We start from the raw sequence: 26,668 nt of genomic DNA on the forward strand, positions 1-26,668 counted from the left end.
GCAGAAATGGTTTTCAAGGTCTGATCTCAAAATTAATAGCGGTCATCTGCTGGTCATGACCAACCTCCCTATCAACTTTCATGATCATAGGCTCAAGTGTTCTTGAGTTTTCATCTGGAAACTGATTGGTCTACGGACCGACTGACGGACCAACAGACAGACCAACCAACATCAGCAAAACAATAAACCCCCTTCATCATCCTCCCTATTAAGTTTCGCGATCCTAGGCCCAAGTGTTTTCAAGTTATCATCCGGAAACGGTTTAACTGTTCCGGGTCACTGTTACCTTTGACCTATTAATCTCAAAACCAATAGGGGTCATCTGCTGGACATGATCAAGCTCCCTATTATGTTACATAATCTTAGGCCCAGGCGTTCTCAAGTTATCGTCCGGAAACGGTTTAACAGTGCCGGGTCACTGTGACCTTGACCTTTAACCTACTGATCTCAAAATCAATCGGGGTCATCTGCTGGTTATGATCAACCTCCTTTTTAAGCTTCGTGATCCTAGGCCCAAGCATTCACCAGTTATCGTCTGGAAACCGTTTAACTGTTCCAGGACACTGTGACCTTGACATTTGACATACTGATCTAAAAATCAATTTGGGTCATCTGCTGGTCATGACCAATCTCCCTATCAACTCTCATGATCCTAGGCCAAAGAATTCTTGAGTTATCATCTGGAAACCGATTGGTTTAATGTGACTGACCGCCTTTAACTAAGAAACAAGGCAGTCTGAAAGACAGCTAAATCCCCCGCCATTGCTATGGATAGTGAAAGGGTAAAACCTTTGATTTTAGCTGTGACCTTGACCTTGAACTGACATGGCTGACTCATGAATTCTGCACAACGTCTTGATGAGGTGATCATTTGACCAAAGTTTCATGAAAATCCTTCAAGGGGTTTAGGAGATACAGAGCTGAAACCGTTGACCTTCAGTTGTGACCTTGACCTTGAGTTGACATGGCTGACTCATGAGTTCTTGATGAGGTGATCATTTGACCCAAGTTTGATGAAAATCCTTCAAGGGGTTTAGGAGATACAGAGCTGAAACCTTTGACCTTCAGTTGTGACCTTGACCTTGAACTGACATGGCTGACTCATGATTTCTGCACAACGTCTTGAGGAGGTGATCATTTGACCAAAGTTTCATGAAAATCCTTCAAGGGGTTTAGGAGATACAGAGCTGAAACCTATGACCTTCAGTTGTGACCTTGACCTTGAGTTGACATGGCTGACTCATGAGTTCTTGATGAGGTGATCATTTGACCCAAGTTTGATGAAAATCCTTCAAGGGGTTAAGGAGATACAGAGTGGACTCCAAATGGAAGGCTCAAACCTTCGACCCTTAGTTGTGACCTTGACCTTGAGCTGGCACGGTTGACTCATAATTTCTGCACATCGTTCTGATGAGGTAATCATTTAACCCAAGTTTTATAAAATTCCTTCAAGGGGTTTAGGAGATATAGAGCTGACACGAAATGGAAGGCTCAAACCTTTGACCTTCAGTTGTGACCTTGACCTTGAGCCAACAAGGCTGACTTATAAGTTCTGCACATCGCCTTGATGAGGTGATCGTTTGACCCAAGTTTGATGAAAATCCTTCAAGGGGTTTAGGAGATATGGAGCGGACACAAAATGGAAGGTTCAAACCTTTGACCCTAAGTTGTGACCTTGACCTTGAGCCGGCATGACTGACTCATGGGTTCTGCACATCGTCTTGATGAGGTGATCATTTGACCTAAGTTTTATAAAATTCCTTCAAGGAGTTTAAGAGATATAGAGCGGACACAAAATGGAAGGCTCAAACCTTTGACCTCGAGTTGTGACCTTGACCTTGAGCCGGCATGGCTGACTCATTGGTTCTGCACATCGTCTTGATGAGGTGATCATTTGACCCAAGTTTTATAAGATTCTTTCAAGCGGTTTAGGAGATATAGAGCGGACACAAAATGGCAGGCTCAAACCTTTGACCTTGAGTTGTGACCTTGACCTTGAACCGACAAGGCTGACTCATGGGTTCTGCACATCGTCTTGATGAGGTGATCATTTGACCCAAGTTTCATGAAAATCCTTCAAGGGGTTAAGGAGATATGGACCGGAAACGATTTTGTTACGGACGGAAGGACGGAAAGACGGACGGAAGGACGGACGGACGGACGCAGACCATTCCTATAATCCCTCCGCCACGGCGGGGGATTAACAAAACTATTCTTACTAAAATTTCAATAGTGACCTTGACCTACAAGCACAGATCATGTATGTGACACATTGTCTTGTCATGGGGCACATTTGTGTGCAGCACTACAGTAATCCACCAATGCACATAAAAGTTATGGAGTGTGTCCTTCAACAGTGACAGTGAACTTTGACAAAAATATAGTCTAATCATGGGGAACATTTCTGTGTAGTAATAAAAAAATCCTTCAATGCAATAAAAGTTATGGAGCAAAAACAATTTTTACTTTAACAGTGACCTTGACCTTTGACAATCAAGCATATGTAAAGTATGCGACATACTGTCTGGTCACGAGAAACACTTGCATGTAGTGGTAACAAATTCCTTCAATGAATATAAAAGTTATGGAGTGGAAACAAATTTTTACTTGCCCTTAAACACTGACCTTGACCTTTAACCACAAGCATAGATCATGTGTTAACACATTTTCTCATCATGGGGAACATTTTTGTGTAGCATAGACAATCCATCAATGCACATAAAAGTTATGGAGCAGAGACAATTTTTACTTGACAGTCAATAGTGACCTTGACCTTTGACCAACACATAGCTGTCAAGGCTCCACAAAGGCCACGAGTGTGATCAGGGTTCGAAGGGAAGGTGTGGGTCTGGAGGGCGATGATCCCTAAAAGCCGGAAATGGCCTCACAAGGAAAATTTAGATTTTTAACACAAAATAAATCTGGTTTTGAATAGTCTCCCTCTATGTTTACTTTTTGTGACGTTAATTCATGCGGTAGAAATAACACGTTGCACCGGTGAATGTAAAAGCTGTATTATACGGAATGAAAACACCGTGTCAACGTCGCCTTGCATGTTTGATTCAATAATTTTCTTCGAAGAACAACTGATTGCTTTATTTCTTTAAAATGCGTGATCTAGGGCAGGAATGCGTGTGTCTTGACAGGTATGCCAACAAGCATAAGTCATGTATGTTTGAATTGACATACTGCCCTCTTTTCACATACCAAGTTTTATGAACCTAGCTTGAATACTTCTTCAGTAGTTGCAGGATCCAGATTTGTGGATGGACAGACAGTGGAGGACATGCTTATTGTTCCCTCCGGTGTTCCAACGATAGGCAACTAATAAAAACATGCATATATATGAAAGGTGATATACAATGATAGAGATATCTGTTTAAATAATCCTTTTTAACCAAATCAGGGTTAAAAAAAACTCTGGTCATAAGATTGTTTCTCACATTTGCAGGGAAGCATCTACAAGAAAAAAATACCCACATCAAATATCAACTCAATGTTACAACAAGAGTGCCAGACTGTAACATAATACGCCCACCCAAATATTCAGTTAAGTATCATAAAAAGATTCTGAGTAATTCAAGGGCCATAATCCAAGAGTGCCTGGGGTGATTTGGCTGGTTATCGAACTTGGCTGAGATAATTTGCCCACAAACATTGTCAGCAAGTTTGGTGAAGATCAGATGAAAACTGTTCGACTTAAGAGAGCAGACAAGGCTAAATTCACAGTTTTTCAAGTAATTCAAGGGTCAAAATCCAAGTGTGCCTAGGTCGATTTGGCAGGTTATCAAACTTGGTCGAGATATAATGCCCACAAACATTGTCAGCAAGTTTGGTGAAGATCGGTTGAAAACTGTTAAGACTTAAAGAGAGCTGACAAGGCTAAATTCGCAGTTTTTTGAGTAATTCAAGGGCCATAATCCATGTGTGCATAGGTCCATTTGGCTGGTTATCAAACTTGGCCGAGATATTATGCCCACAAACATTGTCAGCAAGTTTGGTGAAGATCGGATATAAACTCTTCGACTTAGAGAGCGGACAAGGCTAAATCTGCAGTTATTTGAGTAATTCAATGGCCATAATCCAAGTGTGCATACGTCGATTTGGCTGGTTATCGAACCTGGCCGAGATTTTATGCCAATAAACATTGTCAGCAAATTTGGTGAGGATCAGATGAAAACTGTTTGATTTAGAGAGCAGACATGCTTTAAGATGGCGACCGCCCGCCACGAGTGTTCTTATAATACGCCCCGCTCTTTCAGAGATGGACGCATGATAAATTGGAAAGATATTGCTGCGTAAGAAACGACATACAAAATGTCACATGGAAAATGACATTTTGTTGTCATTTGTCAAATGTGAAATGCTACAAGATGTGCTGTTTAATCGGTTTAAGCTCAAAAAGAGCCAAGAATATCATAATCCCCATATTTAATCTTTTATATCAAGCACATATATGGTAATCATAATTCAAATATCTTTCAGTCAAACACTGAACACCTTATTATTAATGCACAAGTTCTGAGATTTGTGTTGCACTACTGACTGCATACTTATATTATTAAATAGTATACAAATTATCGTAAAATGTTTCTAGAATTAGCAGCAATTGCTAAGCAAATAGCAACTGACAAACAGCAGTTAGCAACTAGCAAATAGCAATACTGGTAAGCAACTTAACTATTGGCAGTTGGCAAAATACTGTAAAATCATTCGTGGTTTTGGTCAAAATGGCAATTTCATGGATATGAATTCGTGGATTTCAACTTTTGAACAAAAAGTGGATGGGAATTTTACTTGTTCATTGGGATTAAATTTCATGGATTGAGCCAACCACGAAATCCAAGAAAGTTAGTTCCCCACGAATATTAATGATTTTACAGTAGCAAATTTATATCATTTCGGTAATGGCATATTTTAACTTGTAATCAGCAAATAATTATTAGCAATTGGCAAATAGCATTAGGCAAATGGCAAGTGGCATGTACCAATCCACAGATGCTCTGCATCAACTCCTTCATATATACAACATATCAAAACATTTGCCTCAGATCACTATCAAACATTCCATTTATCAGCCTGGACTCTTTTCTATAAAAAAATCAAGGAAAGACATTAAATTTTATGATAATATTTCCACAATATAATGAAACTACAAGCCTTCTGACATTCTGAATACACTGGCCTCTGGTTATTAACAATGAGAAATTCAAGAATCAAACTTACTATAATTTTGTGGGAGTATAATAAAAGGTAGAGATTCTATCTGCAAAGTAAAATTTTAAAGAATTGATCAGCCCATGCCTGATTTTGTAGGAGCATAATAAAAGGTAGAGATTCTATCTGCAAAGTAAAATTTTAAAGAATTGATCAGCCCATGCCTGATTTTGTAGGAGCATAATAAAAGGTAGAGATTCTATCTGCAAAGTAAAATTTTAAAGAATTGATCAGCCCATGCCTGATTTTGTAGGAGCATAATAAAAGGTAGAGATTCTATCAGCAAAGAAAAATTAAAAGGAGTTATTTCAGCATATGTTCAAACAATGGTCTTGCAAGCCTAGTGTCTATCTTATCAACTAATGTGACATTAGGGGATTTCCCCAGAGATCCTCGCCAATCTACAACCATCATTCCTCTTGTATATTTTCCATGAAGCTCAACAGTTGCAAACACGTCTTTTGTCTCCAGTATTATCTTTGGATTAATCACGGTTGCTATGGCATTTAAGTCACATGACCTATAAATAGGATTTTTGTTCACTTCTCTCTGTCTGTATACCGCTAGCTTGGTGACAGCTTTATTGAATTTACCCTTCAGTGTATCAGTTTCAATCCACTCGTCAAACCAATCCTGGAACAGATGGAATACAAACACAACATAACATTATTTAAACGCATCATTATTGGTTTATTGATACCTTTTAAAAAAACATGTTGAAAACCCGAGAACAAACTATTAATCCAATTTTACAAAAATGTTTTGTATGGTGTCCTTTTCGGGCCACCTTAAAACATAAGTTTAATAAAATAAAAGCTACAGTAACGTATTGTGCCCTGTGAGATGACCTTATAATACCAAAGACATGTTTGAAGTTTAGAAGCAGTTGTCCTGGTAGTTTCTGTGAACCCTGCTTACATGCAAATTTTTTTTTTTTTGGTTTGGTTTAACGTCGCACCGACACATTTTGGGTCATATGCCGACTTTCCAGCTTTGATGGTGGAGGAAGACCCTGGGTAGACCCTGGGTAGAACCACCGGCCTTCCGTAAGCCAGCTGGATGGCTTCCTCACATGAAGAATGCTTACTTGCAAAAGTTTAACCTGAAATTCTAAGCTAAAATTGGGGCAAAATTTTGACAAAATAAAAGCTAGAGTTTTCTCACTTATCGGACAGAAAAATCTCTATTTTAGAAGTGCTGGAAAATCTTATCTCACATGGGTTATCCCACACTCCTGTGACGGACTACTTCATGCACTGAATATACATATTATGTAATATGTAAAATAATTAAAAATCAGGTACCTTTATCTTTTCTCTCCGTTCCTTATACTGTATTTCTCGATTCAAAATTCATTACTTTATGATAAGAACGTAACGTTACGCTACAAACGATAAAACTACAGTGGAACTTTGTTATTGTGCGTCACTGAAATGTCACGACGTCACTTCTGCTTACGGACGTCAATTTCCCGCGTTTAAAATAGTTTCATATTTTCATGCTTGTTTTGATTGTTTCTGCTTTCTGGTAAGTGAGAAATAGAATCCATCATTGGTGTTCGGTGAAGATCGGAAATCCCAACCCTCGGGCGCACCGCTCAAGTCTTAAACTCGGCTCAGCCTCGTTTAAGACTTGAGCGGTGCGCCCGAGGGTTGGGATTTTCTGATCTTAACCGAAGACCAATGATGGATTCTCTATATGTAATTTGACCTGTGAAGTTGTCTTATGATTCTAAAGACATGTGTGAAGTTTGAAAGCATTTGAGACACCTGCTTACAACACTTTTGTGACATCAATTCACACGCCAATGAAAGGGTGATTACAAAAGCCCTACTATTTGAAATTTCAATAGTCAAGCTAACAAGAGGGTCATGATGACTTCGATTACTCACCTGAGTAATATGAGCTACATGTTTCAAATGTCAAATTGATGCTGATGTCTTGGAAATAGGATCAGATAATTTCTTAAGTATTTTTTCCTACATAACTGTGGAATTTGCAAAGTATACAGATTTATTAAGTTATGCTGACTTTAAACTTGGCCCCACTGACCCCATGTGCAATTTCGACTTTCAGTAACCATGATCTTGACCTTCATTCCACTGACCCCATATGCAATTTCTACTTTCAGTAACTGTGATCTTGACCTTGATTCCAATAGCCCCAGGTGCAATATCTACTTTCAGTATACAATAATCTTGACCTTGATTCCACTAGTCCAATGTACAATCTCTACTTTCAATAACCATGATCTTGACCTTGATTCCTTTAGCTCCATGTGCAATTTCTACTTTCAGTAACCATGATCTTTGACATTGATTCCATCAGCCCCATTTGCAATCTCTACTTTAAGTAATCGTGATCTTAACCCTGATTCCATTAGACCCATGAGCAACTTCTACTTTAAGTAACCATGATCTTGACCTTCATTCCACCAGCCCCATGTGCAGTTTCTACTTCTAGCTACCGTGATCTTGACCTTGATTCCAGAAGCCTCATGGAAAGTCTTTACTTTAAGTAACCATGATCTTGACCTTGATTCCACAAGCCCAATGTGCAATTTCTACTTTAAGTAACCATGACCTTAACATTGATTTCCCCAGCCCCATGTGCAATTTCTACTTTTAGCTACCGTGATCTTGACTTTGATTCCGGAAGCCTCATGTAAAGTCTTTACTTTAAGTAACCATGATCTTGACCTTGATTCCACCAGCCCAATGTGCAATTTCTACTTTCAGTAACCATGATCTTGACCTTGGTTCCACCAGCCCCATGTGCAATTTCTACTTTAAGTAACCATGATCTTAACATTGATTCCACCAGCCCCATGTGCAATTTCTACTTTCAGTTACTGTATTCTTAACCTTGATTCCTCCAGCCCCATGCGCAATTTCTGCTTCCAGTAACTGTGGTCTTAACCTTGATTCCATCAGCCCCATATGCAATTTCTACTTTAAGTAACCGTGATCTTAACATTGATTCCACCTGCCCCATGTGCAATTTCTTCTTTAAGTAACCATGATCTTGACCTTGCTTCCACTAGCCCCATGTGCAATTTCTACTTTAAGTAACCATGATCTTGACCTTGATTTCACTAGCCCCATGTGCAATTTCTTCTTTCAGTGACCATGATTTTAACGTTGATTCCACTAGCCACATGTGCAATCTTTACTTTCAGTAACCATGATCTTAACCTCGATTCCACCAGCCCCATGTGCAATTTCAATTTTCAGTAACCGTGATCTTAACCTTGATTCCAGTAGCCCTATGTGCAATTTCGACTTTTAGTAACCGTGATCTTGACCTCGATTCCACCAGCCCCATGTGCAATTTCTACTTTCAGTAACTGTGATCTTAACCTTGATACCACAATCCCCATGTGCGATTTCTACTTTAAGTAACGATGACCTTGACCTTGATTCCACTAGCCCCATGTGCAATTTCTACTTTCAGTAACTGTGATCTTGACCTTGATTCCAGTAGCCCCATGTGCAATTTCTACTTTAAGTAACCGTGATATTGACTTTGATTCCACAAGCCCCATGTGCGATTTTTACTTTCAGTAACCATGACATAAACCTTGATTCTACTAGCCTTGTGTGCAATTTTTTCTACTTTCAGTAACTGTGACCTTGACCTTGATTCCAGTAGCCAAATGTGCAATTTATATTTTAAGTAACCATGATCTTGACCTTGATTCCAGTAGCCCCGTGTGCAATCTTTACTTAAAGTAACCATGATCTTAATCTTGATTCTACCAGCCCCATGTGCAATTTCTACTTTCAATAGCCATGACCTTGACCTTGATTCCACCAACCCCATGTGCAATCTCTACTTTCAGTAACCATGATCTTAACCTTGTTTCCACCAGCCCCATATGCAATGTCTACTTTCAGTAACCATGATCTTAACCTTGATTCCACTAGCCCCATGTGCTATCTCACTTTTGATTTTACTATAAGCTACCTATAGTCCAAGTAAACTTTCAGTATCTCATCCAAACTGAAGTTACTGAAAGAAATGTAAAACTTCACAGAAGCCACCAACCAAACTATCATCAATCTAATAACAAGGTTTTCAACTTGAAACTACTAGTTTGGAATGAACTTGTATCTTCAGAAATTATCAGTAACATACCCATGGATGGCCAGCTGCTGCTGTGAGGTTTATTTCCCATGGAAACAATGTTACTGGTACACATAATTCATTGAGAACAACAAAGGCAGCATCAGGGTCACAAGCAAAATTGAATTCCCCACAAAGTGTGCTATTCCCTCGTCCTACAATGAAATATATTCTAGTTACCAAATGGTATGTAAATCTGAGTTTGACAAGTATTACCCTCATCGACTGGGGAGGTACAAGCTAACAACCAAAACTATGAACACATGGGAGCATAATCTTTGTAAAAAAGTAGTCAGAGTTACAGAACCTGCCTCTGATGCTGAACGCAAAGATATGTCTGAAATTTCAAACTGTTCCTTCACCAGTTGCAGACAAATTAACTTACATGACATTTTTTGAATCTGACCTGTGTAAGCATGGTTCTGGTGCTTTTTCTGAAATATGTAGAAGTCCCTATCTATGACTCTAATTACCTACCCTGCTGCTCTGGTTTTTGTTTTTGTATGTTACTGAACTATATTTATGTAAACCTTGTGTACCATTGTATTTTTTAATGTTTTATCACATGTTTTAACACGGTGACCTGTATATTATGTATATATTCAGAGGCCCACAAGGAAGATTGGGAAATCAAATGTGTAGCCTCATTAAATAAAGTCTTACTTACTTACTTGCTCTGTTAAACGAGGTCAGAGTTTTGTTACACGGAAATAAAATAATCAGACCTATAGGTGACTGTTCTATGTTAGTAGAGAAATGCTAAAATTATATAGGTGGCTTAAATTTTATTTCATTGCACTCTTATAATGTTAGCTTAATTTGCTTAAACCTGTCAACAATTTGAAACATCCATTAAAAAATACCAACTAAAGATACAGCATGATCACACGTCAAAATTTAGTCTGACCCTAAGTGTGACCTGAGCACTTGTGCTAACTCCAGCACCCAGGATAATTCAAACCCAGTGCAAATTTAAGCATCTGGGTTAACTCACAGTGAAACACCACTTGCTCCAGTAACCGTGCTATTAACCACGGGCACCTGAGCTGATTCAAGCATCTTTGCAATCTGAAGCACCTGGGTTAACTCAAAGTAAAACACCACTTGCTCAAACACCAATGCTAACTCAAGCACTCAGGACAACTCACAGTGAAAGCCACTTAATGGAGCACCAATGCTAACTCAAGCACTCGGGACAACTCACAGTGAAAGCCGCTTAATGGAACACCAATGCTAACTCAAGCACCTGGGACAACTCACAGTGAAAGCCACTTAATGGAGCATCAATGCTAACTCAAGCACTCGGGACAACTCACAGTGAAAGTCGCTTAATGGAGCACCAATGCTAACTCAAGCATCTGGGATAACTCACAGTGAAAGTCACTTAATGGAGTACCAATGCTAACTCAAGCACTCGGGACAACTCACAGTGAAAGCCACTTAATGGAGCACTAATGCTAACTCAAGCACTCGGGACAACTCACAGTGAAAGCCGCTTAATGGAACACCAATGCTAACTCAAGCACCCGGGACAACTCACAGTGAAAGCCACTTAATGGAGCACCAATGCTAACTCAAGCACTCAGGATAACTCACAGTGAAAGCCACTTAATGGAGCACCAATGCTAACTCAAGCACCCGGGATAACTCACAGTGAAAGCCACATAATGGAGCACCAATGCTAACTCAATCACTCGGGATAACTCACAGTGAAAGTCACTTAATTGAGTACCAATGCTAACTCAAGCACCAGGGATAACTCACAGTGAAAGCCACTTAATGGAGTACAAATGCTAACTCAAGCACCCGGGATAACTCACAGTGAAAGTCACTTAATGGAGTACCAATGCTAACTCAAGCACCAGGGATAACTCACAGTGAAAGTCACTTAATGGAGTACAAATGCTAACTCAAGCACCCGGGATAACTCACAGTGAAAGCCGCTTAATGGAGCACCAATGCTAACTCAAGCACCCGGGATAACTCACAGTGAAAGCCACTTAATGGAACACCAATGCTAACTCAAGCATCCGGGATAAATCACAGTGAAAGCCACATAATGGAGCACCAATGCTAACTCAAGCATCCGGGACAACTCACAGTGAAAGTCACTTAATGGAGTACAAACTCACAGTGAAAGCCACTTAATGGAACACCAATGCTAACTCAAGCACCCGGGATAACTCAAAGTTAAAGCCACTTAATGGAGCACCAATGCTAACTCAAGCACCAGGGATAACTCACAGTGAAAGTCACTTAATGGAGTACAAATGCTAACTCAAGCACACTCCAAATGCTAACTCAAGCACCCGGGATAACTCACAGTGAAAGCCGCTTAATGAAGCACCAATGCTAACTCAAGCACCCGGGATAACTCACAGTGAAAGCCACTTAATGGAACACCAATGCTAACTCAAGCACCCGGGATAAATCAGAGTGAAAGCCACGTAATGGAGCACCAATGCTAACTCAAGCATCCGGGACAAATCACAGTGAAAGTCACTTAATGGAGTACAAATGCTAACTCAAACATCCGGGACAAATCACAGTGAAAGTCTCTTAATGGAGTACAAATGCTAACTCAAGCACCCGGGCTAACTAACAGTGAAAGCCGCTTAATGGAGTACCAATGCTAACTCAAGCACCCGGGATAACTCACAGTGAAAGCCACTTAATGGAGCTCCAATGCTGACGCAAGCATTCGGGACAACTCACAGTGAAAGCCGCTTAATGGAGCACCAATGCTAACTCGAGCACTCGGGACAACTCACAGTGAAAGCGGCTTAATGGAGCACCAATGCTAACTCGAGCACTCGGGACAACTCACACTTAAAGCCACATAATGGAGCACCAATGCTAACTCGAGCACTCGGGACAACTCACAGTGAAAGCCACATAATGGAGCACCAATGCTAACTCGAGCACTCGGGACAACTCACAGTGAAAGCCACATAATGGAGCACCAATGCTCACTCCAGCACTCGGGACAACTCACAGTGAAAGCCACATAATGGAGCACCAATGCTCACTCCAGCACTCGGGACAACTCACAGTGAAAGCCACATAATGGAGCACCAATGCTAACTCAAGCACTCCGGACAACTCACAGTGAAAGCCGCTTAATGGAGCACCAATGCTAACTCAAGCACTCGGGACAACTCACAGTGAAAGCCACTTAATGGAGCACCAGTGCTAACTCAAGCACCCGGGACAACTCACAGTGAAAGCCACATAATGGAGCACCAGTGCTAACTCAAGCCCCCGGGACAACTCACAGTGAAAGCCACATAATGGAGCACCAATGCTAACTCAAGCCCCCGGGACAACTCACAGTGAAAGCCGCTTAATGGAGCACCAATGCTAACTCAAGCACCCGGGACAACTCACACTGAAAGCCACATAATGGAGCACCAATGCTAACTCAAGCACCCAGGACAACTCACAGTGAAAGCCACATAATGGAGCACCAATGCTAACTCAAGCACCCAGGACAACTCACAGTGAAAGCCACATAATGGAGCACCAATGCTAACTCAAGCACCCAGGATAACTCACAGTGAAAGTCTCTTAATGGAGCACCAATGCTAACTCAAGCACCCGGGCTAACTAACAGTGAAATACCACTTGCCTGAGCACCAAACTCAAGCACCTAGGGTAACTAACTGAGAAATACCACTTGCCTGAGCACCAAAGCTCAAGCACCCGGGCTAACTAACAGTGAAATACCACTTGCCTGATCACCAAAGCTCAAGCACCCTGGCTAACTAACAGCGAAATACCACTTGCCTGATCACCAAAGCTCAAGCACCCGGGCTAACTAACAGTGAAATACCACTTGCCTGATCACCAAAGCTCAAGCACCCGGGCTAACTAACAGTGAATTACCACTTGCCTGAGCACCAAAGCTCAAGCACCCGAGCTAACTAACAGTGAAATACCACTTGCCTGATCATTAAAGCTCAAGCACCTGAGCACCAAAGCTCAAGCACCCGGGCTAACTAACAGTGAAATACCACTTGCTCGAGTACTACCAAAGTTAACTCAAGCACCTCTACAAACCTTCAAGCACCCAGGATAACTCTCTATAAAACATTATGAACACCACTTGCTTGAGAAACCAGGCTAACACCAGCACCCTTGTAACACAATGGGAACACCAATTGCTAGAGCACCTTGGCTAGTTTGCACTGAATACCACTTGCTTGAGCACCACTGTTAGTTTGCAGTAACCACCATTTTCCTAAGCACCCTGGCTAACTCACAATGAACACCACTTGCTTGAGCACCCTGGCTAAATGGGACACCAAGGCTAAATGGGACACAAAAGCTATCTCACAGTGAACACCACTTTCTTGAGCACCTAGGCTAGATGGGACACAGGGACACAAAGGCTATCTCACTGTGAAACACCACTTGCTTGAGCACCCAGGCTAAATAGGACACCAAGGCTAAATGGGACATAAAATCTATCTCACAATGAACACCACTTGCTTGAGCACCCTGGCTAAATGGGGAGCCAAGGCTAAATGGGGCACTAAGGCTATCTCACTGTGAATCACCACTTGCTTGAGCACCCAGGCTAAATGGGACATCAAGGCTAAATAGGACACAAAAGCTATCTCACTGTGAAGCACCACTTTCTTGAGCACCCAGACTTACTGCAGCACCCAGACTAACTTTTGCAGTCCTAGTGGTCCCAGCCATTTTTATTTAGTTGAACTTTGTTTGGATTGCCTTGCTCCTTGGATAATCTGCACATTTTGCGCATTGTTTTGCAACTTTGAGTATTTAGCATGGTACAGTATTACTAAAATTCACACACTAGTAACATGTAACATATTATATCACTGCCAAAGAAATTCTTGTCACTTAGCAAATTAAATCTTTTGTTAAAGATCACTTCTATGATAAACTTTCTGCTGAGAAACAACCTACCCATGGCAAACCCGCATTCTGTTCATAATAGTTTACTGTTATTTTCTGTATGCTGTCCAACACTACGTATGCAGCTTCGGGATCACAATAAAAATTAAACTCTGCACACGGGGACACACGACCAGTTGCTACAATATAGAATACTTGTGATCACAGTGATGCATATAAGGTCAAATCAAAACGTGATCACTGAAGTTGTTTGTAAGACCATGCCTATATGCATATAAGATTAAATCAACATGTGATCACTGAAGTTGTTTGTGACACCATGCCTATATAACTGTGACCATTGAAGTAGCATGTATGCAACATCAAGCCTATATACTAAGGCAACATGTTTGTGACATCAAACCTATGTAACTGTGTTTTTGTAAACTGCATGTACCTGAAACTGAACCTATATGACTGTGATCACTGAGGTAGCACCCTCTAAAATCCATCAAACAGTTCATGAGAGGAAGTGGTTTATAGATTTTCTATTTTTGCTTTTTGTTTTTCAACAGTATTTCAGTTATGTAACGGTGGGTTTTCTACTTTTAGCACTAATGGCCCCTAAAATGGATCAAGTGCCCATATTTGAACAAACTTGAGAGAACACCTTACAATGATACTACAGACCAAATTTCATGAAGATCCATCCAGTGGTTCATGAGGTCATTTAAAGTTTGTTTTCTATTTTTAGCTCTAGTGGCCCCTAAAAGGATTATTTATTTATTTGGGTTTTACAGCGCACCAACACAGTATAGGTTATATGGCGCCAAACAGGACTACAAATTTTGGTTTCATATCTCATTTACATCGAAATAAAAACATGTGGTATGGAATCAAAATTTGCATACCTGCTGGAATCACAGAGTTACAGCAAAACCAAGTGTTAAGACCCTATTAGTCGCCTCTTACGATCATGCAAGGGTAAGGCAGTGGTTCCAATTCTTTTCATACACAGATCGTGCCCAAAATAGAGAAAACTTGAGTGGGGACCTTGCCAGGTTGCTATAGATTAAGTTTGGTGTAATTCTTACGAGTAGTTTCAGAGGAGGAGATGTCTAAGTAAAACAGTTGACAGCAGACAACGGATTATCCACCTTGAGCCAGAAAGTAATTGTACATGGAAGTCCTAATGGCCTTAGCATATCAACTTCATATTGATGTCAGAAGTACTACATGTATATCAAGCTTCATTGCAATGGAAACTGCAGGAGGATAAGAGTACACAATATTCTGATGTAGTGGTAATAATTTCAGTGGTAATAATTTCAAAGTCCAAAAGGGTCATAATTCAGTCAGACACCCCAACAAAGTATGTCATTACCACTTCGTGTCGAGGATGCATATCAAGTTTTATTTTGATTGGATCAAATATGTAAGAGGAGCAAAGTACACAAGAGTGACAGACGCAAAGTGAAAGACACTTCAAAGACTATATGCCTTCCAGGCCTTTGACATCAGAAATTCCAAACTTCTAAACTTGTACTCCTTAGCTCATACTTGTGAAGGTGGCTGAGTGGTTAAGGTCAATGGCTACGAATAACTTACCCCACACTACTGCCAGTTCAAGCCCTGCTCAGGTCATCGTGTTAGGCAGTCTTCTAGCCAGCTAGTGGAAAATTAGTTATTCAACAAGCAACATTAACCTTGTTTATAATAGCTCCATTATTCTACCTAGGTGTCTGTTAGTGCCAGAAATAATGATAATGGCCAGGTGGGCTCCTGGGTTCTGCCGCCCAAATTAAAGTTAGAGGGTCACCTGAACTGGGTCAGCGACTGAAAACCAAACAACAAAACTGGCCTGTATGAAAAATGAAATCTTGCAAACCTTTGAAACACAATAATAATAATTACCTTGTGTATTTCCACCCATTATGGAAATCCTCTTCAGTTTTTTGCCAAAGTTACAGTCTTGTTTCAATGCTACTGCAATGTTAGTTAAAGGTGCTAAAGCGACCAGTGTGATTTCTCCTGAAATGATAGCATTCAATTCAAAGCAATAGCAACTAAAGTTCAGCACACATTTTAGTTACAGATTAAACAGTTAAGTGTAAAGTGCATGGGAACATTTTGTATGCAAGTAAAATTTAACTGAAACTTAACATTTTATCAGTGTGTGACAAAAGTATTTCATTAGATCTGATTAATTTACTTCTAATGAACTATATCCTCATTTACAAACTTTTCTATTGTTTGACTTAGGTTTTAAACCAGTTTCAACAGTATATGAGCTGCGCCATGAGAAAACCAACATAGTGGCTTTGCGACCAGCATGGATCAAGACCAGCCTGCGCATCCGCGCAGTCTGGTCAGGATTCACGCTGTTGGCTAACGGTTACTCTAATTGCAACAGGCTTTGAAAGTGAACAGCATGGATCCTGACCAGACTGCACGGATGCACAGGCTGGTCTGGATCCATGCTGGTCGCAAATGCACTATGTTGGTTTTCTCATGGTGCGGCTCATTTATTTTGACTTAGATTTAAACATTTTCAGCAGTATTTCAGTTATTTAACTATGGTCAGATAATCTCAACTACCACTACCACTACCACTACTACTACTACTGTATTCTGTACCAGTACTTATTTTTTCTAAAAGCTTCTTCACATCAATCAGAGATAGAAAATGAATGATTGCAGACATATTACTGTCAACTTGTCATGGATCTATATTGCCTCTGGACTGAACTCACAAACTCTCGGTACCCAATGTTGTATTTACTACTGGGCTAACTGGATGTGCCTTCAACCTCATTTACCTGGATATTCATTCACAAGTCTCAGTAAAGCAGAAACAGCATTTTCCTTCTGTATTCCATTCAAGGTCACCTCAGTGTCAAGGTCAGCATCACCTAGGCCATCGTTACCATGGTAATGTGTGGCTTCAATACCTTCATCAACAAGAGGAATGTTTGAACCTCGGTACACAGGTACCTAAAACAAGACTTAGTGTGACAACAAGCAGATGTGTGTTTTTTTATAAGAAACTTACATCTCCAAGTGAATTTAATCTTCAGAAGGCAGGTTCTTTATCTTTAAAAAAAACAGAAAATGGAAGTAAATGTTAACTTTTTACAGAGAAACATATATAATTATGAATGGTGCTGTAGACTTTATGTATAAATATCAAAGGACCGTAGCTCACAGAAAAACATTCAACCTAAAAACCCATAATATATGCATAATTAAGTTTGCTTTCGACTGTTACTATTAAGTTTCATTCAAATCCCGTAATGGATTTTAAAACAAGAGCACCGCCTTGCCGGTGCTGACGCTCATCTGATTTTTTTGTATAATAGAAATATTGTCCTACCCATGATTTTCTAAGTCTAAAAAGGGCCATCATTCTTGCAAAAAGCAGGACAGAGTTATGTTTCTTGATGTACAGCGTCCGCTTATGATGGTGAAAAATTGTTGCAAGTTTTAAAGCAATAGCTTTGATAGTTTATGAGAAAAGTTGACTTAAAACATAATACTCAACCAAGAAAATTATTTTCTAAGTCCAAAAAGGGCAATAATTATTGCAAAAAGCAGGATGGAGTTATGTTGCTTGCTGTACAGGGTCAGCTTATGATGGTGAACAAGTGTTGCAAGTTTCAAAGCAATAGCTTTGATAGTTTAAGAGAAAAAGTTGACCTAAAGATAAAACTTAACCAAGAAATCTGATATTTTCTAAGTCCAAAAAGGGCCATAAATCTTGCAAAAAGCAGGATGGAGTTATGAATTATGCTGTACAGGGTCAGCTTATGATGGTGAACAAGTGTTGCAAGTTTTAAAGCAATAGCTTTGATAGTTTAGGAGAAAAGCTGACCTAAACATAAAACTTAACCAAGAAAACTGATTTTCTTAGTCCAAAAGGGGCAATAATTCTTGCAAAAAGCAGGATGGAGTTATGTTTCTTGATGTACAGGGTCAGCTTATGATGGTGAACAAGTGTTGCAAGTTTCAAAGCAATAGCTTTGATAGTTTAGGAGAAAAGTTGACCTAAACATAAAACTTAACCAAGAAATCTGATATTTTCTAAGTACATAAATCTTGCAAAAAGCAGGATGGAGTTATGTTTCTTGCTATACAGGGTCAGCTTATGATGGTGAACAAGTGTTCCAAGTTTCACAGCAATAGTTTTGATAGTTTAGGAGAAAAGCTGACCTAAACATAAAACTTAACCAGGCAACGCCGACGCCGACACCGCTCAAGTGATGACAATAACTCATCATTTTTTTTCAAAATATCAGATGAGCTAATGACCTTTAAGGGGGTCATAATTTCACAAAAGAACAAGTGAATGAAGTATTGCCATGCAAACAATGGCAAATGATTTTCTCTATTGCAGTATAACATAATGATCGGATATCCGTCAATGATGTATAAATAATATTGTATTATATATACATTATGTTGTAACATGACATTTGAATAAAAAACTGCATACCGGTATATAAAAATCTACTATTGTTGATTGCTTATAATATCTATGTATATAGAAGTATTTAATTTCAATTTTGGTAACAGTCCATTTTGAAATTGGTGAGAAAATATGAGAAAAAATATAAGAAATCATCAAATCAAAGTGAAGTTATTCTGAAGAAATTACACAGACATTTTTTTTTTTTTGTAATACTATGTCTATATGACACAATTAGTCATGAGCTTAATTTTTTTTATTCAAATATTTTACAGACTGGACAGAAAAAGATCTGTTGTTGACTTTTGATCTTCAAGTGTGACCTTGACCTTTAAGTTATGTGTCTGGGTGTTGTCTCATAATGGGGTAACATTTGTATCAAGTAATATTAAAATCCTTTCATGGATGACAGAGTTTATATGGACTGAAAAGGAGGAAAAGAAAACAACTGACCTTTGACCTCCAACTGCAACCTTAACATCTGAGTAAAGAATAAGGCTGTTGCAACAGACATAGGAAACATTTGAGCCAAGTAATATTAAAATCCCTTAATGGATGATACAGTTATTGACCAGATTTGAAAAAAAAACTATTTACCTTTGACCTCAAAGTATGACCTTGACCTTTAAAATAAGGGTCTGACTGTTGTGCACAACACATTGTCTCAATGGGATATATTTATGCCCAGTAATAATAAAATTCCTTCATAGATTGTCGAGTTACAGACCGGACAAGATATAAGTCCTGTTGACCTTTGACCTCCAAATGTGACCTTGACATCTGAGATAGGGGTCTTGGTGTTGTGCAAGACATATTGTCTCATTATAGGGAACATATGTGCCAAGTAATGTTAAAATTCCTTTACATATTGTTGAATTGTAACTGACCGGACATGAAAAAAGTCCTGTTAACCTTTGATCTCCAAGAGTGACTTCAACCTTAGAGCTGGGGGTCCAGGTTTTGCACACAACATGTTGTCTCATCCAGAGAAATATTTGTGCCAACTAATATGCAAATCCTATTATGCATGACAAAGTTATGGACTGAACAGGGAAAAAAAATCTATTCACCTCTGGCCTCCAAGTGTGGCCTTGACATTTAAGCTAAAGTCTCTGTCTGGCACATGACATGTCAACTAACTATGGGGTACATGTATGCCATGTAAAATTGTTATCCCTTCAGGCTTTGATAGATAACATAGTTCTTAATGGATTGTTGACTTACAGACTGGACAGAAAAAAGCCCTGTTGACCTCCAAGTGTGATCTTGACCTTTGAGCTAGAGGTTCAGATTTTGCGCATGTCACATGTTCTCATCATGGGGAACATTTTGTGCCAAGTAATATTAAATCCCTTCATGAATGACAGTGTTATAGACCTGACATGAAATTGCTGACGGACGGACGGATGGCCGGAAAAGCTCAATCCTACAGTCCCTGAAGGGGTCTAATAATTCAAGAGGGATGTGCTAATGATATGCACAACTAGGCTACATACTGACACTTCTGTGAAGTTAACTTACTTAATCATAAATTCATTAATAATCCAAGAGGACCATTTCAATAATATGCACAACTAAGCTACATTCTGTCACTTTTGTGAAGTTAAACTTACCTAATCATAAATTTATGTTATACAATGTACCAGTATCTAAACTTGTTTTACATGACGTAGCAAAGAATGAAAATATTTGAAAGCATACCATACAAAGCAATCTAATTTTACATTGAAAAAAATGCATTATATCAACACAGAATTACATAGCCAGTGGATATATTTGTGCTTCCAAAGAATCTGGTATTGATGTCAATTAAGAATAGCAGACAAGATGTATAATTATAAATACGTAAGACCAGACTCTGTACTGATTACACAAAGTTGATTTCTTATACAAACTAGAAAATGCTTTTGTAAAAAAGCGCATGTCTCCCCCAATGCAAAGTCCTATAGGCAAGAAGTCAATAGGGGTCAGAAGCGAAAGTCAAAGAGACACTGATAGTTGGCTGCAATAGGGATCATCTACTTGGCATGTCCAGTCATCCCGCTAAATTTCAACACTCTTGGCCTAGTGGCTCTCAAGTCACTGTTCAGGCTCCTGTGACCTTGACCTTTGATCAAGTGACCTCAGAATAAATAGGGGTCATCTACTCTGCATGTCCAATCATCCTATGAAGTTTCAACATTCTAGGTCAAGTGGTTCTCAAGTTATTTCCAAAAAATGATTTTACATGTACAGGCCCCTGTGACTTTGACCTTTAATAGACTGACGCCAAAAGTTTTAACATTCTGGGTCAAGTGGTTCTCTAGTTATTTATCGGAAATGGTTTTCAATGTTCAGGCCCCTGTGACCTTGACCTTTGACAGAGTGACCCCAAAATCAATAGGGGTCATCTGCTCTTCATGACCAATTATCCTATGAAGTTTCAACATTCTGGGTCAAGTGGTTCTCTAGTTATTGATCGGAAATGGTTTTCAATGTTCAGGCCCCTGTGACCTTGACCTTTGACAGAGTGACCCCAAAATCAATAGGGGTTGTCTACTCCAGCAGCCCTACAATCCTATGAAGTTTGGAAGTTCTAGGTCAAATGGTTCTCCAGTTATTGCTCGGAAATGAAGTGTGACGTACGGACGGACGGACAGGGCAAAAACAATATGTCTCCCCCAGAGGGGGGGAGACATAATTATACCTACAAGGTAGGGAAGCATGCTAACTGTAAATCCTTACATCAAGTCTGCCACAGACGGTGAGAACTTTGAGAGTGTTGAGGCATACTTGGTCCACACTAACATTTCCAGACACACATGTAATGGCTATAACATCTATGTCAGGCCTTGACAATGCTAGCATTATGGCCTGAGCATCGTCCACTCCCGTGTCAACATCAATAATATACTTCTCAGACATGACTATAAAATATATAATATCCACCAATTAAATATAGGTACTAAAAGTGAAAATACTTAACTTTGTAAAATTACAAGATTTGACTGGTTTAACAACATGTCACCACCAATGTTAGAATCAATGTAATTTGACAAGATTTTCTTAAAATACAAAAATAACTTAATGCAGCTTGACAAATATTCTGAAACATAAACTGGCCTAAAACTTATTGGTCATGAGACAACAGTCACTGCAGAATAAGTAATTTACTGTAAAAGTAGAAATTTTCATGAGGATTTAATTTTCTCCATATTTGTGAGGCCCTACATTTCATGAAAATAAGGCCTCGCATAAATAGAGGATATTTGTTTGTTTTGAGTGAATATGGAATATATCTCACTGAGAAATGAAAATTTTCTCACTTCGAAGTGAGATACATGTATATTCCATATTTACGAAAAAAAAAAAATTCTTTTTATTTTATGCTTAATTACATTGAGATGTGGCATTTTGCAACAAATTTTAATCTCAGCCAAAGAACTATAAAATACACAGAATCAATGGCAACTGGGGATAATCCTGCGTCATCTCCTGTTAGTGCGTTATCTTATTTCAAAGCGTTTGCTGACTTGATCAATCATGATCAAATCAACAGAGGCTTACTGATGTATAAACTGGTGGTACGCCCGGCGCATAATAAACTGAATTGAGTCCAGTTTTCAAATGACAACTGTTGATTTCTCACACTTCCAATAATTATAAAATTCATTCCTTCCCTGTGTAGAAAATATTTATAACATTAAACAAGAGGGCCAAGATGGCCCTAGGTCGCTCACCTGAGAAACACACCATAACAGTGTAATCATGTTTGACCTAGGGATTTCATGGGAAAAAAATATTCTGGTCAATTTTCATTAGAATTGGACCAAAAATGTAGTCTCTTGAGTTTAAACAAGTATTTTATTTGATATGACCTAGTGACCTAGTTTTTGAAGCCAGATGACCCATATTCAAATTTGACTTAGATTTCATCAACACTGATCAAGGCAATCATTCTGACCAAATTTTACGAAGATCAATTTAAAAATACAGCTTTAATCGCATACACAGGGTTTTTCTTTCAGTTGACCTAGTGACCTACTTTTTGATCACAAATGACCCATATTCAAACTTGACCTAGATTTCATCAAGGCAATCATTCTGACCAAATTTCATGAAGATCAATTGAAAAATACAGCCTCTATCGCATACACAAGGTTTTTCTTTGATTTGACCTAGTGACCTAGTTTCTGATCCGATGACACATCATCTATCTTGAAAAAGATTTCATCAATGCAATCATTCTGACCGAATTTCATGAAGATCAATTGAAAAATACAGCCTCTATCACATACACAAGGTTTTTCTTTGATTTGACCTAGTTTTTGACCCCAGATGACCCATTTTCGAACTCGGCCTAGATTTCATCAAGGTAATCATTCTGACCAAAATTCATGATTCAGAAGATCAACTGAAAAATACAGCCTCTATAACATACACAAGGTTTTTCCTTGATTTGACCTAGTGACCTAGTTTTTGATCCAAGATGACCTATTTTCGAACTCGATCTAGATTTCATCAAGGTCATCATTTTGACCAAATTTCATGAAGATCAGTTGAAAAATACAGCCTCTATCGCATACACAAGCTAAGTGTTGACGGACAACAGATGACAGACGCCAGACATCGAGCGATCAGAAAAACACCTAAGCATGCTCAGGTGTGCTAAAAAGTACCAGGACAGACAAATCCTTAAAAGAAATTTAGCATGGCAAGGGTTAGGGCTTTACACAAGTTTGGATTATGCTAATTTTACAAATAACTCAGTTTGTGTAATCACCTAATTATAGACTATTTCACATATTATAAGCCATATGCTGTAACCGACTTTTGAGAAATAAAAACACAAAAACAGCACCATTATCATTATAAACAAATGATCCAAAAGTAATCTTATTTCAAAGTGATTGCCAACTTGATCAATCATGATCAACAGACGCTTAGAACGAGATCTCATTCAGTTGCCACGGGATGATGGCGAAATTTACTCTAATATGCCTAAATATTCATCATTAGTATAATTCAAATTGAAGTATGATACCATTTTTAAAATTCTGCGAATATTAAATTCGCAGACATACTCAAAATTTCAAATTCGCTAAATTTTGACCCACTGAAAATTTGTGCTTATACAGTAGTTAATACAATAAGCATAGATAATTTACCAGTGTGGGAAATAAGTCTGATACTTGAGCTAAACTGGTAACATACTTAGGGTTAATTAAGGTTTAGGATTTAGGGTTAGGGTCAGTCAAAGGAAGGAGCAAAAAATGTCTCTTAAAAGACAGGTTTTTGATTACCGCCTGGTAAAACAGTTTTAATTTGATCTGGAAGTATACAAATATGAAATAGGAAACATTGGCTGCTTAAGACAAGCGGATACTTGTATAACAGTATTCACACAATTTGTTCTGTACATACAAAGCTGAACTAGAATTATCACTTAGGCAATTAATTGATACCCGAAAATGCTGCTTAGATACAATAAAATTAAAATGTTTATAAATGACTTAAGACCTTCAAGTATGACCATGACCTTGGACCTGATGACCTGGACTGTGTAGTCTGCATGTCAACTTGATGAGGTTTACAACTGATACTAATTTTAATATGAATATATTCAAGTGGTTTATAATGTACTGAGTGAACACAAATTTACGCTATTTTATCTTTGACCTTTGACCTTGACTGTGAACATAGTGAACCAGGTCATGTACTCTGCATACTGTTTTGATGAGATAAACGACTGATATTACTTTTATTCAAGCAGTTTAGATTATACAAAGCCAACACAAAGTTAAGCTATTTGACCTTTGACTGTAAAGTATGACCATGCCTTTGGACCTAGTGACTTGGGTTGTCCGCTCTCTATGTTGTCTTGATTAGGTAGACAATGAATACTAGTTTTGTCAAAAGCTTCCCAGCAGTTTAGAAGATTTGGAATGGCCAAAAATTTAAGCTTATTGACATTTGACCTTCATGGGTTCCCTTGACATTGGACCTAGTGACCTAGCTGGTTTGAGTGCTCTGCATGTTGTCTTCACCAGTTTAATAATTGATACAGTTTTATGAAAATCAATTGGTTTAGAGGATACATAGTGAACACAAATTTAAGCTAACTGACCTAGGAGTGTGACCTTAGCCCTAGTGACCTGGGTTGTGTTCTTTGCATGTTGTGTTGGTGAGCTAAATAATTAATCTTCTTGATGAGGTTAATAATTGATGCTTTAGTTTTATGAAAATCTTCCGAGCAATTAAGAAGATACACAGCAGACAAGAAGTTAAGCTATTTGAACCTAAAAACCTCCAGGCTGCACCTTGACCATGGACTAGATACCTGGGTAGTGCGCTCTGCATGTTGTCTTTCAGATGTAAACAACTGATGGGAAGTTTTTTGAAAGTTAGTTGATATTAAGCAGACAAGAAATTAAGTAGCTAAAAAATTTCAGCTCAGAGATGTTTATAAGCTGGTATGGATCTCTGAGCTGAAACGAATCCTGTACTGAAACCTAACCAGGAATCGTGCCAGAAGTCTGTCACGCTATAATTTCATCAAATAAAATGCAAAGTGGACTCACCTTTATCTTAAAATATTTCTAATACATATTTCTTTTGATCTGGCATACAATAATCCATGCAACATAATTTGAACACAAGTTATACACACAAGTTTCAAATTGGTACCCCTGTCTGCAATATTTTGTCTACCATTGCAGTTGTCACCTGATCAGGGTAGTCTTCATTTTGAAAACCAATAGGCGGTATAGAATGGTTATTTATTGACCTTTTCTGAGAAATTAAACCGCCTAAGGTATGTTTTTTTTATGAATTTAATCGAAAATGGCTATATTTATGATTAAATCAAATTCATAAATAGGTAAATTTTGATCCTGATTTTCAAAAATAACCACGTGCTCTGAACTGTTGCATGACATCATCAGTTTCTCATGAGAGACTGTGCGAGATGTTGCGGTTTGATACAGGTTAGTTAACCAAATGGGGTTTCGCCATAACTTAATGGATGCAACCATCAGAAAATAAAAACAGCATCAGTTAAGTTAATTGGTAGCCAGAACTACTCAACCCATAGTCCAAATAATTGTACGGAAGAGTTGAATATCTTTATATTTTTTTAGACTGGTTGAGACATTGTAAAACATCAGAATTGACCATTTCGACATTATAGGATAAATCCCATTCTCTGGTATTTCCGTAAATAGGGTCAGAGGGGCTGGCGGGATTAACCGATATAAAGACCATGTACAATATAAGCCATTATTTTTTCCAGAAGATGAGGATTTATGAAAATTCTTACTTTATCACAATGAAAATACTAGTTTACGACCTTGGCAATAAAATCTTTGCACAAAAAATTTGTTTACCCTGAAAAATGCGAATAATTTCACACCATCTGTACAGTATCGAGCTACGGAAGCAGCAGTTTAGAATAAAAGTAAGATTTCAAAAATAAAGTAAACTTTGGGGATATTTTTGCTATATCTTAATTATACAACAATGTTTTATGATAATCTGCAATATTTTTTTTATACATTTTCTTAGTTTAAACCTTGAAAAAAAGATAATCTTAAACACTACCGCTATATAGCGTAATTAATGGCCAATAAATCTACCCGCCTCACGGTAAAACCGGAAACAGATATTTATTGGTGTCTAATACCGGAAAACGGGATTTATCCTATGTCGGATATGGAGAGTGTAATATTGGTCTACCAGAGGTATCATTATCATATTTAGACTACCCCCCAACCCAGTACAGTAGCCCCACCCCTGTACCAAGTCATCAATGTAGAAGGATTTTAGGAAGTTTTCTTTACGTTTATATTTTTCCCAATGGTACAATTAAACATACAGTGGTGTGTCTGACTGATGACAATCTGTAGTATTTCTTTAATTTTACATAATAGATTTTACCTAATTAATGAACTGTAATACATGTACAATGCTTTAGAGTAGTTCCCCTTGGAATAATTGCAACCCAAAGAAGAAAGAAACCCC

The 26,668-nt window shown here is 38.6% G+C and overlaps 1 protein-coding gene across 3 annotated transcripts; it reads right to left on the bottom strand.

Annotated features, from left to right (window-relative positions):
• Positions 1–557: 557 nt before the first annotated feature.
• LOC123552077 (uncharacterized) lies at positions 558–26,668 on the bottom strand. 3 transcript variants are annotated; one of them, XM_053541625.1, is made up of 6 exons: positions 26,585–26,668; positions 21,395–21,576; positions 17,025–17,199; positions 16,120–16,236; positions 9,355–9,497; positions 558–5,850 (listed from the first exon to the last, which is right to left on the bottom strand). In XM_053541625.1, the coding sequence occupies exons 2-6, from the start codon at positions 21,572–21,574 to the stop codon at positions 5,521–5,523; spliced, it is 945 nt and encodes a 314-aa protein (XP_053397600.1). In that variant the 5' UTR covers positions 21,575–21,576; positions 26,585–26,668; the 3' UTR covers positions 558–5,520. The 3 variants fall into 3 exon arrangements, with proteins under 3 accessions (XP_053397600.1, XP_053397601.1, XP_053397602.1); XM_053541626.1 differs by lacking the exon at positions 9,355–9,497 and adding an exon at positions 14,278–14,405; XM_053541627.1 differs by lacking the exon at positions 26,585–26,668 and having other exon boundaries at positions 21,361–21,481.

The sequence above is a fragment of the Mercenaria mercenaria genome, chromosome 4 (assembly GCF_021730395.1).
Source record: "Mercenaria mercenaria strain notata chromosome 4, MADL_Memer_1, whole genome shotgun sequence".
NCBI lineage: Eukaryota > Metazoa > Mollusca > Bivalvia > Venerida > Veneridae > Mercenaria > Mercenaria mercenaria.